The 14,856-nt window shown below is 42.3% G+C and overlaps 1 protein-coding gene across 1 annotated transcript in view; it reads left to right on the forward strand.

The window, feature by feature from the left end:
- Nucleotides 1–12,107: 12,107 nt before the first annotated feature.
- LOC108797895 (retinol dehydrogenase 16-like) overlaps nucleotides 12,108–14,856 on the forward strand; it is an 8,043-nt gene continuing 5,294 nt past the window's right edge. Inside the window, exon 1 of the mRNA XM_018569592.1 lies at nucleotides 12,108–12,438. Coding sequence (XP_018425094.1) covers nucleotides 12,126–12,438 — 313 coding nt within the window. The 5' untranslated portion in view covers nucleotides 12,108–12,125. The remainder of the gene's footprint in view (nucleotides 12,439–14,856) is intronic.

Here is a 14,856-nt window from a genome sequence, read left to right on the forward strand (position 1 = left end):
CTTTAACTTATGAAGATCCACGGAAGTGCGGCTTGTCTGTAAGAAGAATCATACGTTGGAGGCTGAGGCGTGCTTGTTTTGGCTGCACATGTGGTGTGATTATTGCTTAGTGTGGTCTGGGAATTGGAGTGGTGGACTGTTTGGACTGCTGGTCAGATAATGAGAAGTTTAATCCATAGTCGTTACACACATACAGTTTTATCCAAAATATTATAATTTATTACATTGATTGTTAAAAGTATACCTGTATATTAAAATTATTCCATCATATAAGATGGCCAATTATTAATGGTTCCAGAAACACCTTATTTATCAGATCGTGTTACCATACATATCTGTCAAAGTACTAACAACTTCTATAACAACACATGAGTCTACACGTTTGGTGATTACAAATCACTTTGTCAGGACCACAAATGTGTAACTTGTACAGTAAGCTCTTCTAAAACATTGTTGACTATATTTTATCAATGAATGATCCATATATTCTTTAAAGTCCTCGGGTTGCCCTTCCCCCAATTATCATCTAGCCAGCAGGCCAAAAATCAATCCATGATGTTAGAGAATGGAGCCTAGTCTAAAGAAATCCACCTTTTTACACCTGGTGACTTACCCAGTGAAAGCAGACTCCCAATGGTTGGGAAATATCCCAGCTATCTGGGTGTCATATTTGATGGTGGGAATGGAGGCTTGTCTGCACCTCCACCAGCAGTACCACTTGTATAATATTATTGAATATGATTATATATGTTTTTACAACTGCACATGGCTCCTTGAGCTCCTCATTTAACAAAGCCAACTGTAAGGAACTACTCCATTGGAACAATGCTGCCCCATAGACAGGCTATTTGTAAGCGGTGCCTCAGACCTCTGCCTTAGGGGCTGTGGAACAGTCTGCACACTTATGCATATCTGGTAGCATTGCCACACCAACTTTTATCTTCAACACTTTCAGGTAGACTATGGCCACAACACTGCGCTCTGGTAACCCCACAATTGCACAGGTCAAACAGAAAAGGGCCAGAAAAGGTTGCAACACCTAAAGAGATATGAACTTCATGGACATTAAACTCAACCGATGCTGTATGGACCATTTTAAGGCTTATAACCGACAAAAGGATATGGCATTAGGCTCAGTGGTGCCCACGTCAGTCCGACCACAGTTCCACACAAACCTCCCCTTCCCACCCAGACGTTTCCTCCTATTCCCCTTACTCTCCCCCTTTTCCTTTAACCATTTGCCTTCCTCTAACCTTTCTTTCTTTACACCTCTATCAGGTCCAACGGGAGATTCCCAATCCAGGGTTCCCCCCTAAATGACCCAAATGTTTAGGCAGAGGTTCTGTTATGCAGGCACTCATGAGTTAAACAACATTGTACTACATCTATAAAAATGGATGCCCACTTACATCTACATGTTTCTATTTAGTGAAGGTCCTTGTACTGTACACAGCAATACATAGACTATGTGTGTGATCCCAGTTGGTATTTATCAGTTTATCTACCTATATTTACTGATATCATTACACGGGGAAGATGAATGTCTACTGCTGAACACCATATAATGTATTGTATCTCTGATGTTATCCGTGTACTTCTTGTTAAACAACCCCAAAATCTTGTGAAGACATAGATATTCTAATAAACGTGTTAAAACCTGTATTAATACTACCTGCTACAGAAGGAAAAGGTAAAAATATATTCAATACTAGTGTTGCAATACAGAAGATATAAGCACCTAATGTGAGGGTAAAATATTCACCATTTTCCAGAATCTTCAGGTTGTTCATATGATGTGCAGGATAGATTTTCTCTTTGCTTCTTCTTTGGGCTGGGTGGTCCTCAATGAATCATTACACTGTGAGTGCAGGGTGCCATTGTGATGATTCCTCAGGGGGTGGGTCCATGACCTCTTGCTCTCACAGTATGTCTACAGTTTCCATAATGAGGAAACCTAGTGGTGAAAAGAGATTACTGTGGGGACAGAGTCAGAGAGGAAGTGTGTTTTTTCCTTTTTTTTCTAACACTCTCTGTATGATATGAAAAACAGAGTTCCAGAGTTAGGCTTTAACTAGATTAATAAACAGAAACATGAATAGTTCTTTCAATAAGTTACACTAAAAGCACTACTAAGGTCCCACTTCTGAGGGCTATGGGCATAGATGAGGTGGTGTGTACGTGGATAGAGAACTGGCTACGGGAACGTGTCCAGAGAGTATCTGTAAATGGCACCTTTTCGGACTGGGCTAGTGTAATGAGCGGTGTGCCTCAAGGATCTGTGCTGGGTCCGATACTGTTCAACCTATTCATTAATGACATCGGGGAGGGAATAAATAGCCATGTTTCCGTGTTTGCAGACGAAACAAAAATAGGGAGGGTACTAGAAACGGATCGTGACAATATAACATTGCAGGAGGAACTGGATAAAATAGGGGAGTGGGCAATACTATGGCAGATGAGGTTTAATGTCGATAAATGCAAAGTAATGCACTTTGGACATAAAAATAAACAAATAGGCTATACAATCATGGGTATGCCGCTAGGGAAGTCAGAAATAGAAAAAGATTTGGGGGTCATTGTAGACCACAAACTGAATGGTAGCTTGCAGTGCCAAGCTGCGGTAAACAAAGCTAGCAGGGTCTTGTCCTGTATTAAGAAGGGAATGTATTGCAGGGACAAGTCTATAATTGTGCCTCTATATAGATCGTTGGTTCGGCCACATCTGGAGTACGCGGTCCAGTTTTGGTCGCCGGTACTACATAAATTAAGTTTTAGAAGGAGTAGATGGAGGTGCTGAAATCAGCATCTTAATTTCAGTCAGGAATTACAACCTACACATTTCCGTTATTACAAAACTCATATAACAGCCAAATCCAAAGATTTCTGTAACTAACATGAAAAAAGTAGCACTGGGGCCTTGTTCATGCTTGCAGCATGTGTAAGTGCATTAATTTCAATGGACTGCCCAACGCATGACAAATGCAGCAAAAAAGCTCATGCAGCAGTTTGAGCTGCTAGCTTCACGCATTTTTTGAACATGCTTTTTTACATTAACAAGTGGGGAGGCCACAAGCACATCACCTGTTCCCGCATTGCATGAATGTGCGTCCATGTGTTGCAAAGCGTGAACAGGGTCTTACTGAGTAGTCCATAAAGCTGTGGTCCTCAGTATATTATTCTCTTAAAAACATATTCTGCAACATAAATATCTGTGACCTACTGTATATTGCCAAATGTCCTGCACACCCTTTAAACCAATTTTATATATTGTGATAATTTTAATATCACATTTGTCTTTCAGTAAATAGGTTTTTTTTCCTTTTTATGAAAGAATTATCCTAATTATGGTCACAACTCAATTTAATTAATAAAAAAAAGCAGCTGCGATACTAAACCCCACCCCCAGCCTGGATGTGTGAACCAACTGTAGCCCTGGCTGACAGCCCTTTGAACCAACAGGAGTGTGGTGCATGCTAACGGCTTCTGCATCATCCATCTCTGGCTGGCCTCCCTCCCAGCTGACTGACATCACTAGCTGCCAGGAGCTGGGCAGGACGCTGGCTAGAGTGTCTCTCCCAGTTTCTGGCAACCAGTGACATATCTGGTTGACAGGAGCTAGGTGAGATACTGGCCAGAGCGTCCCAGGTTGCTAAGACCTGGGCGGAGAGATGTGTATGGCCCTGGCAAGAAAGAGGGCAGCGGGCACACTGCAAACATTGCGTCATTATAGGGAGCCCTGCCCCTGAGCTCTATAAGCATGTTGGGGGCATTTTGTCCAATCACTTAGACAAAATGCATAGGGTGAGACTAAGACTAGGCGGGCCGCTTCACAGGCAGCCCGGGGAACGAACAGCATTTACCTTGCTGCAATCATTTTTCAAATATTTGATGCTGGGTTAATCTTGCCACTTTTCAACTAGTACTTTCCTTTTTGGGCTACAGTAAAGCCATTTTGTAACGCTATTGGTGTGTTGGTGAGTTGTCAGGTTCCTTAAGGGTGGGTTACCACTGCAAAAAGGCAAATTCCAGCTTCTCCTTAGGGAGCCAGTGCTACACAGGTTATTCAACTCAGTATTTGTTTAAACCCCAGGAAACATGGGCGGCTGCCAGAGAGAATATTGTGATTATTGCTGGTGGAGTTGAACTCTGCATGCTCAGTGAGTGCAAGCAGGCACAGCCAGCAGCAACGGCTGTCGGATTTGTACTCTGTACCAATCAATGACCAGTGCTATCGCTGTTATGTTGAAAAAGACCTCTGACCAACCCAGAGTGCAGACATTTAGTGTTCAGGGATGGCATTTCCGGGAATGTTCTAATCAGCCAGTTTGTATGCAACCATAGAACAGAATGCACCTGCATCCAGAGCGGAGTTTAACCATCTCTAAGTGCAGCAAACTATGCTCCCCAGATGACCCGTCTGAATGAGGTCTTTAAGGCTTGGTGTTTGCAGGGTGCTTCACATGTCTTATGAACTACTACAGCTTAGTCAAATAATTTTCAGAATAGCTAGATCTGGAAAGAATATACAAGTTTGGACAAGATGTGGCACACTCACACAACTAACTTTGAATATACTGGGAGCACCTAACAGAAAAAAGTGAAACTGGGACAAGAACTGTAATCTATTGAACTGTTCTTTCATGCACGCAGATAAACATGGCAAGCAGCCAGGTAACTGGAGCAGAGACATTCATATCAAGCTCTGAAAATGCAAATCAGTATTTGACAAGGCCTGCAGTTTGCTAGCCATATTAATGTCATATTATTTGATTTTTTTATATAGCTTGGAGGGTAATATTTGCACTTAACAAGGGAAAACTGACTGTAACCTTTATATGGTTTTATAAAACTGGCTGCCTCCAGTCTTTATCTTTCTTGTGTCTTCATGTCTACCTCCTCCCCTTTCTCCGGCAATGTTCCTATTGCCAGAGAGGTCCTGGCAGCTGGTACGGATACGGCACAGAAAAGCCTGCTCAGCTTATAAATTGTGCAAAGGAGTGAACAGTGTGAAAGTACTGGCCATCTTTTATATTTGGACCCTGTGATAATCTACAAATACACAGCAAGAAGCACAAAGTTTTGGTTGACTGGAGGTACGTGGAAATCTGTTTGTATAATGTATTGATCATGGAAGGAAACGTATCAGTGCTGGTATGGCAAATATTTATGTTTTCCACAGAGGAAGAGGCTGGTGAAAACGACACCTGGCCCTACACACTGGACAACGGTGGTTGATTCATTCACACAGTTTTTCTCAAACTTGTGCAACCAATGATCGTGTGGTGACGGATCACTTTCTTTAGGGTCTATCCACACTTATGCGACTGGTGTGGTGCTTTAACACTTGTGCCAATGCTTGTTAACATGCATTTTGTTAAGGCAGCCGATTTATTATAAAAACAGACCAGAAAAAATGGTTTCTTTAAAAAAAGGTTGTGTGTGTTTTTTCTGGTCTGGTGAATTAATCACCAGACCAATAAGATAATCAAAAAATTGCAGCTGTACAAAGCGATGGATCATTTGTGCAGATTTTTCCATTGTCCTATTAAAAATATAGAATGGAATAATAATTAATTAAAAATAGGACAATGGAAAAATCTGCACAAATGATCCATCGCTTTGTACAGCTGCCATTTTTTGATTATCTTATTGGAAGCAGCAGAGAAGAACAAGCCAGATACAGACTGCTTGCTGTCGCTGTTGTCACTATCACACGCAGTTGTATATTTTTGTTTTGTGCTGCCCTAGGCAAGACTAAACTTGGGCAGGTTGCTTCTGACAGAATGCGCTATTAGCAATGCAGAATACCACCAGCTACAGAGGACTACAAATCCCTGCAATACATTATTCAGCCATGAAGAACAATATGAAGCTAAATACACTGTTTTGCTCCAGGGTGGCAGCCTAAAGTCTCCAGGGTTTCAGGTGGGCTGTGCTGCGTCTCAGGTGGGCTTTGCTGCGTCTCAGGACGCTGTGCAGTGGTATTACCATTACTGGTATAGGTGCCGATACCAGTAATGTCAGATGAGGCACCGCCCCACTGGTTTGGGGGTGGCGTTTTTGCCGCCCCCCTAGAAAGGACTGCCCAAGGCAAATGCCTTGTTTGTCCTTGCGGCAGATACAGCTTTGATCACACATGCTCTACTGACAATCATAATGTCAGTAGACACTGGTGTATTTGTATGGACAGTTCAAGAATAGGGATATATTTATATTTGACATTGACCAAACATTCACAGCAGACGCATCCTCCTGGTGCATGTCTTTTTAAATTTCAGTGATTAATTCACCTGCACATTCACTTTATGTAGTTAATTTATCATCTCAGATATGTTCAGTTCGAATAACATCATCTAATATTTTTAGTGTATTTGTTATCAGAATATTATTAAAAGATACCTCTTCTGAGATAAAGCATGTAGGGTGCGATTTCTGACCTCCTTTCGGAAATGCAAGTTCTCTGTCTGTTTCTGACATCAGGACTTTTCAATGACTGAGATGGAACAAACTCATACTTGTCCCAGCCATGAGGGAAAGCTGGCCTTTGCCCTTGTATACGTGCTATATGTGTACCAGCTCTTTAACTACATTATCAACTTTAAAGGTGCGTAGCCATGGCACTTGTAGTCACTATAGAGACTAGTGTTTCTCCAATGACACATGTTAGATCTGCACTGCAGACATGTGCACTGCCAAAAAATTCGTTTAGTTTCGTTTCGTTTTACATTCGGATTTGTGTTATTTCGTTTTTCGGGATTCGGGTGTGAAAGTCAATTCGGAATTCGGATTCGGACGAAATTCGGTAGCGTTAGTTCGAACGTTCGTTTCATATTCTGTTCTTATTCGTTTCTTATTCGTTTCTTATTCGTTTCGTATTCGTTTCGTTTGTCCGTTTGCAGCAAAGTGACATTTGAAGGGGGAAAAATATTTTTCTCCTTCTCTAATGTCACTTTGCTCCAACGAACGAAATGAATAAGAACAGAATACGAAACGAACGTTCGTGCTAACGCTACCGAATTTCGGAAAAGGAAATTCGGATTCGTTTGCATTCGTTATGTCTGTAATTCGGATACATCCGAATGTCCGAATTTCCGAAAATCCGTCCGAATTTCGATTCGGAACGAAATGAATCGCACATGTCTGGTTGACAGTCACACCTGTGAAAAAGTGACAGTATGCACCCCAGGCAGTATGTAGACACCCTTAGGCCCCTGGATCCTTCAGACAGACGGAACGGACTATGCATTACTGAATGAGAAAATTGCTGCCACATAGTTACCAGCATTTTACCTGAATTTCCTGTTTACAGTTTGAAATAGACTGCCTTACAAACACTGTTGATTACTACTGCTGCAGCTCTACTTTTAATGTGCATCTAATGCACCTTTTTTTTTAGCATTGTAGCGCACCTGCTTTAAATGCATTTCGCTTCATGCAGATTTTCTCTTCCTTAAACACAAAATTAGTTCCAAAGTAAACTAAGGCCTATGTACACAGGTCCTTATTCAGCAGCCCGCATTTTGGATATAACAAATACTAAAGCTGGCCATACACGCATCGAACTTCCACTGATTCCTATTGAATTGGCCAAAATTCAATCCATAGGTGACCATTCTGGCACTACCTGGTTCCACCAAAGTTTGTTTTTTAATCAACTTTTTTGAAGGAGCCAGCTGGAAAATTGCCAGCAGAACAATGACTGCAGCCAATCAGCTGTGGGCAACAGCTCTCACAATACTATATCCAGCAAGAGAGATTCCCCCTCGGAAATCAAGTGTTCAGTGCACTTTAATCCTTTGATTTATTGACTTTGACATATTGTTGTATAGAAGAAGCCTCTGTTTAAAGCTATCCAGTCATTAATTCTAAACCCCTCAAACAGCCATACTTATTTAAAATAAAACTGTCAATACTTGCTTTTCCCATTACCTGCACCTGTGCAAAGCTGCTCCATTAACAAGATATGTGAAGTCCTCTGGAAAACCAACACTTGCAGGAGTGTCGATCTCCTGGGTCCCCCACAGTGCTCAGTGGTTCCCCCTTCTGACCTCCACATCATTACTTTGCCCTGTATGGAGCTCAGCAGAAGGAACCGTGACAGCTACCGGGAACCCAGGAGAGCAACACTCCCAGAAGTATCGGTTTCCAAGCAGATTTCGCCTGAGGATTTATTATTAACGGAGCAGCATTTTGGCAGCAAGAACAACAGAAAGGGTAAGTATTGACCGTCTTCCTTTACCGGTATAGCTGTTTAGGGGGTTTAAATTAAATGACCAGCATTTTTCCACCATATGCTTAGTTTGCATCCTTCAGGTTTTGAGCAATAGTCAGGCTAAAGTGCTAGCTAGGCTCAACAGTAGGCTTTTCCTCCATGGCTACTGTCCTGCACTCTGACTGTAGCAGCTTCTCTCATTGCTGAGCTTCAGATAGTAGAAGAAAAACTCAAGTAGCAGATGCATTACAACAATGCCATTTATAATTAATTTAGGAATTTACTGAGCTCCGTTCCCATAGCAGAAAACCACATGACATTACGACAATATCTCATACTACGCACCACTGTGTAGACTGAAATGAACACATGCAATGCAAATCCATAATAACTGCTTGTAGCTGAGCAGAAATCAATACACTTTCTGCAATATAAATCCATTGGTGACTACTGTGTACGCTTTCATCTAACTTTCAACAATTTACTCTGGAACAAGTTTGTCTTTGGAAATGACCCTTGTTTTAAAGTATAATTAAACCCTTGCGTTTTTTTGCATATAGCTACTGCTAGCAAGCAGCAGATATATGCAAAAACATTAAAAACAATTATAAAGTTACCAAAACGGTTAAAACTTACCCGTGTGTCCGCCGTGCGCTCCCTTCCGAAGTTCTGAATATTCTCGGGCGGCCGCAAAGGATCATGAGGTGGGTGCATGCGCAGTAGAAATCTTTGGTCAGGAGAAGAGGCGAGACACAGGGTAAGTCAATGCAGGCACCGTGCACCCACACAGGCAGTGTGGGACACAGCAGTCAGCGCTGGATCAGAGACTGGCACCAGCGCTAGAGGGACTCCTGAAAACTACTGGAAAACACTTTGTGCCTATTTTTTTTTCATTTGCTACTGATGGTCTTTTGTCTCCTTATATATCACTAGTAAACGTGTGCCTGTTGCAGACAGGGTAAATAGGGTGGTAGTTGTACAGGATGCTAAGAAATACCAGTGGGGACACATGCAGTGTACTATTTCTCAGAAGACTATATATACTATATTGGCAATATAGTGTATATATATGTATATATACTATATTGTCAAAAGTATTGGGACGCCTGCCTTTACACGTACATGAACTTTAGTGGCATTCCAGTCTTAGTCCGTAGGGTTCAATATTGAGTTGGCCCACCCTTTGCAGCTATAACAGCTTCAACTCTTCTGGGAAGGTGTCCACAAGGTTTAGGAGTGTGTCTGTGGGAATGTTTGGCCATTCTTCCAGAAGCACATTTGAGAGGTCAGGTACTGATGTTGAACGAGGAGGCCTGGTTCGCAGTCTCTGCTCTAATTCATCCCAAAAGAGTTCTGTCGGGTTGAGGTCAGAACTCTGTGCAGGCCAGTCAAGTTCATCCACCCCAAACTCGCTCATCCCTGTCTTTATTGGAACAGGAAGGGGCCATCCCCAAACTGTTCCCACATAGTTGGGAGCATGAAATTGTTCAAAATGTCTTGGTATGCTGATGCCTTAAGAGTCCCCTTCACTGGAACTAAAGGGCACAGTGCGACTTGTGCGCACTGTGCCCTTCAGCATGCGCTGACCTCGCTCTGTCATTGTAGGTGGCCTACCACTTCGTGGCTGAGTTGCTGTTGTTTCCAGTTGCTTCCACTTTGTTATAATACCACTAACAGTTGACCGTGGAATATTTATGAGTAGGGATGCACCAATACCACTTTTTTAAGACCGAGTACGAGTACCGATATTTTTGATCAAGTACTCACAGATACCAATTACCGATACTTTTTCTTAAAGGGACAGGTCACATTTTTTCTAAAGCAATACAAACTAATGCTTTAAGGTCACTTTCTTAATCTTATGATTAATGAGATGACGAGAGAGCATGACGCCGGCTTCCCAGCCAATCAGAATGCCGGGCGCTGCGTCATTACACTGCGCCCGGCTTCCGGATTTGCTAGCTTCCTGACCAATCAGGAAGCCGGGCAGCACGTCATTGCACGCTACCCGGCTTTCTGATTGGCCGGGAAGTCTGCTCCATGCTCTCTCATCACAAGTGACGAGAGAGCATGGAGCCGCTTCCTGGCCAATCAGGAAACCGGGCAGTGTGTAATGATGCACTGCCCGGCTTCCTGATACAGGAAGTACTCGTGCGAGGTATCGGAGCATTTGGGTGAGTACTCATTAGAGAGAGAGAGAGAGTTTGACTCAGCTGATCCAATATCTGGATCAGCCTAGCCGAACCTCCGGCAGGCTACTAGTTTCTGTTTGGCCTATTCTCATAGAGCCCAAACAGCAGTGAGTGAATAGCCAATATTCCGGAGGGCTTGGCAGCGAAAGGGTTAAAGCTCTATTGAATCAATCTCTCTCTCTCGCTCTCTCTCTCTGTGTCTCTCTCTCGTACTCCTGACTTGTACTTCTGACAATGCGCTGATCCAGGCACTTTAAATAGATTCAGCTGCGGTAAGGTCTTGTGTTTGCTTGGGACCTCCCAGCAGCCTTGTGAAGAAGTTTACAGCGCTGGTTTGGCAACACATCTGTTGCTCCTTCCCGCACCTTTTCAGACCCTGAAAAGCCCTAGTAAGACACCGTACAGCCTCCTGGGACCCCGCACAGCCCTTGTCAGACCCTGCACAGCCTCTTGAGATGTTGCATAACCCTAGTGAGCAACACAGAGTATGTAGCTTCATATTATTCTGCATTGCTGTATAATGTATTGCTGGGGTTTGTAGTCCTCTATAGCTGATGGTATTCTGCATTGCTGTATAATGTATTGCTGAGATTTGTAGTCCCTCTGCAGCCTGGAGTCAGTGGCAGAACTACCAGGGTGGCAGCGTTTGCAGCTGTGACTGGGCGTGGCACTCCGCCACTGTCCTAAAATCATTAGTCTTTATTGTTTTTGAAAAATTGTCACATGACACTAAAAAATAAAGTAATTGGTATCGGTGAGTACTTGACAAGAAGTATCAGTGCATCCCTAGTTGTATGTAAACGGTGCAATCATATTTGCAATGATGGACTATACCAGGTGTAGGCAACCTTGGCACACCAGCTTTGGTGAAACTATAAATCCCGTCATGCCTGTGGCTGTCAGAGCCTTGCATTGCCCCATGGAATTTTTAGTTTCACCGCAGCTGGAGCGCCAAGATTGCCTACTCCTGCAATATACACTGTGTACCGTGTAACATCTACCATACCTCCCAACTGTCCCTTATTTGGAACCAAATGCCTCTGCTTCCTCGGTTCTCCATCTTTTTGGTCTATTTAACTACCAAAAAAGTTGTTCTGCACTAAAACTTTTATCTTATCTCTTAATTAACTTGTTTAATATTTCAAAAAGACAGTACAGTTTAATATTTCAAAAATAATGGAAAAGTAATGGAGAAAATAAAACAATTCTAGTCTTAACCAATCATTTGTGGCATATAAATTCCTAATGTGTAACGTGCCCTCATTAGTGGCGGTATTACAGACTGGTACTGAAGATATGTCCTCTTTTAAAAGGGTGCAGACTCTTTCCTCATTAGAATACTGAAATGTTCTCAAGTGGTTATAATGAATGTAGACCCTTATGTTCAGAAATCAGTCTTGAAAGGACATGGTAAATCAAGGAGAACATAGAACGGTATGAATCTGCAGCAAAGTTTTCTGAATTCCTGTATATAGATCACCTTAGATATACTTTTGATTAGCAAAGTATAATCTCTCATTACTAAATATCCTAATTATCAAATATCCAATGCATTTGCATTTTTTAAGATGTTGGCAACTATGGCATTAAGGCATTTTTGAGGTGCATGATGTAAAAATCTGCAGGAGATTGAAACGCATGCTTGTATTTCTTTATGGCATAAGTTTTTTTTAATATCTAATGCCTTTCATGTGTTAATATAGGTATCTTGAGTTTTCATCATGTGGCTCCTCCTGCTGGTAGCTTTGGGTTTAATCTTTCTGTACAGATGGTACAAGTACAGTCTGATCCTGGACAATCTCACAGATAAATATGTTTTCATCACTGGATGTGATTCAGGATTTGGAAAACTGTTGGCTAAACAACTGGACAAACGTGGACTCAAGGTTCTGGCTGCTTGTTTGACAGAGATGGGAGCTGAAAATCTGAAGAAGGAGGCTTCCAGCAGGCTGCAGACAACAATACTCAATGTAACGAACACTGAAAGTGTGAGCTCTGCTGCCAAGTGGGTTAATGATATCGTCTCTGATCAAGGTGTGATATGCTAATATATATATTTGATAAGCTGTGTAGATCTGGCCTTATTCAGGAAGAGTGGTGGTTCTTAAATGCAACCAATCAAAATTGACTCTACTAAAGTGAGACCAGTGGTTGATCGATTCTAATTAGTTGGTCTGGGTGAGTGCAAGTAAGATTTCACTCTTTATAGGAATAAGGGTTCCCTTGGAAATTACAGGACAGTTGGATGACTGTACACAATCTTACCATTTTCATGGAATGGGAATAGTCAGAAGAGCCAAAATTAGGAAAATTCTCTTGGTCACAATTAGTGATGGGCTCGGGCGTGTTCGAAGCTCCACGTGCCGAGCCTGCCAGGAAGCTGACAGCGCTGCAGCGCCAATCACAGGTACTGAGACATTATCCCGCTCCGCAGCTGCAGGGAAATGTCTCAGTACCTATGATTGGCGCTGCAGCGCTGTCAGCTTCCTGGCGGGCTCGGCACATGGAGCTGCGAACACGCCCGAGCCCATCACTAGTCACAACAAGTTTATTCATGTGAATGCACATTTGAGGGACAGGAGATGAGCAGCACTGTTGTCCTTGACTGGTTGGTTTTTGTTTTTTTTATTTGTAGTGGGGAAGGAATGCAGGGGCATTGTACAGAGCTGACCGTTTAACCTGATGTCACCTAAACAGCCAGACTGTCTACATATCGGTTTAACTGAACAAACTGAAGAGAGAAGCTGATTGGTTGCCATGCACCACTGCTCCAGTTTTGATAAATTCCCCACATTGTATCTGTGGGTGTAAGCTAGGATGAAATGTAATTGAGTTAAGATGTCAGAAGGATTGGAAGACATGCTTTTATGTGCCTGAAAGCATTTCAGCCAGCCTCATATTTTGGGAAATCCACATTTACAAATTTTTGTAGGCTGGAAGCACTTGGGGCCTAGTGTATCCATGTGTCCTTTATGAGAGCTGGAGTCACCTCTCAGTCATCAATCAGCATCAGATCTGTCCTGAACCTAATTAATGGCTGTTGGGTAAAAAAATCTCCTGTTCTTGGTAAGAGCAGGGTGATATGAGGACCTTAACAGACATGGGGGAGATAGACATTTTGCATGAGTAAATCAGCTGCTTGGAAAGGCATTGTTTGAAGGCCCATTCACACTATTGTGGCAATGCACATTATGTATATTGATGCCCTACAGTGTCATTCATTTTGAATGGCACCCCAATGCGCCTCCACAACACACCTGTGTTGCAGCTAATCACCACACATGGTAACACACTACTGTGCATTGTTGTGGGCTGCATTGGAATAAATGGTATTTGGTTTTTGTGTATTTAGTTTTTTCATTCTGTGCATTCTGGTGCAATCCATTTAAATGAATGAGCTGCCTTAACACAATGCAGGTTAATGTGCAACATAACAGACGTTTCACAACTTCATATTCTGGTGCGGTTTGTATGGGCCCTTAAAGCTGGGACAACATGTTTGCATTCGGGTAACGTGGTGCTGCCCCATGCATGTGCACATGCACTATGCTTATGATTGGCACCCCAATGCCATAAGGCAAATGCTGCTGTGGCAGTTTGTGATATGTGGAATTTGGGCCACACTGGGGTGTGTTGGCAGTATATAATGCAACACTTGCCTCCCAAAGTGCTCTTCTCCAGGTTCAAAGTTCATGGTGTTGATTGGCCAGCCAGAGATGACCAAACTTCCATGCAGTCGCAAAGTAGTTACTTACTCCCAGCACATACAGCATTCAGAGAGCACTCCTGCATAAGCTGCTTTATGCACGATTAGAAAAAAAAAGTTAGTAGGCAAGGAAGCCTCTTTTGCCATAAAAATCCTACCTGGTAACATTTAAAAAAAAAAAAAAAAAAACCCTTTAAGTTTATCTTGAAGGATGTTATTCAACTGACTTCACCTGTAGAAACGGCATAATAGTGGTATCAAAGTTTTGCTTCTTCAGGACAGAGCTGCCTCCCTCATGACTGTTGGGTGAAAAATATCCAGAAAGCAGTAAGAAAGTTGCAGAAATCAAGGATCCACATAACCAATAAAGCAAAAGCAGGGAGATACTTGTACTGCATGTCCTCAGGTCCAGCTTCCCCTCCAGTAAGAAAAATCTTGTAAGATTAGCAATAAGACAGCAGTTCCTTAAATGAGCTCATACTGCAGATACACAGTTATGACGCTGAACAGGAATGCCTCAGCACAATCATATATAAAGATGTGCACTGCTGTTTTTCAAGAGGAAAATTGTACTTTTTTTTTTGATCACTGCATAGGCACAATTGGCTTTTCTATATGTTCCCTTTAAGAAAGCAGGCTTTCACTTTTTGAGGTTAGTTTTAAATCAGGGAAGCTGGGCTCCAATGTCCTTAAACACCTTTTCTGGTTTTTGTATAGAAATACAGAAAAAGGTAGTATCACCTCCC

Source organism: Nanorana parkeri, unplaced genomic scaffold, assembly GCF_000935625.1.
Source record: "Nanorana parkeri isolate BGI_ZX_2015 unplaced genomic scaffold, ASM93562v1 scaffold1364, whole genome shotgun sequence".
Taxonomy (NCBI): Eukaryota; Metazoa; Chordata; class Amphibia; order Anura; family Dicroglossidae; genus Nanorana; species Nanorana parkeri.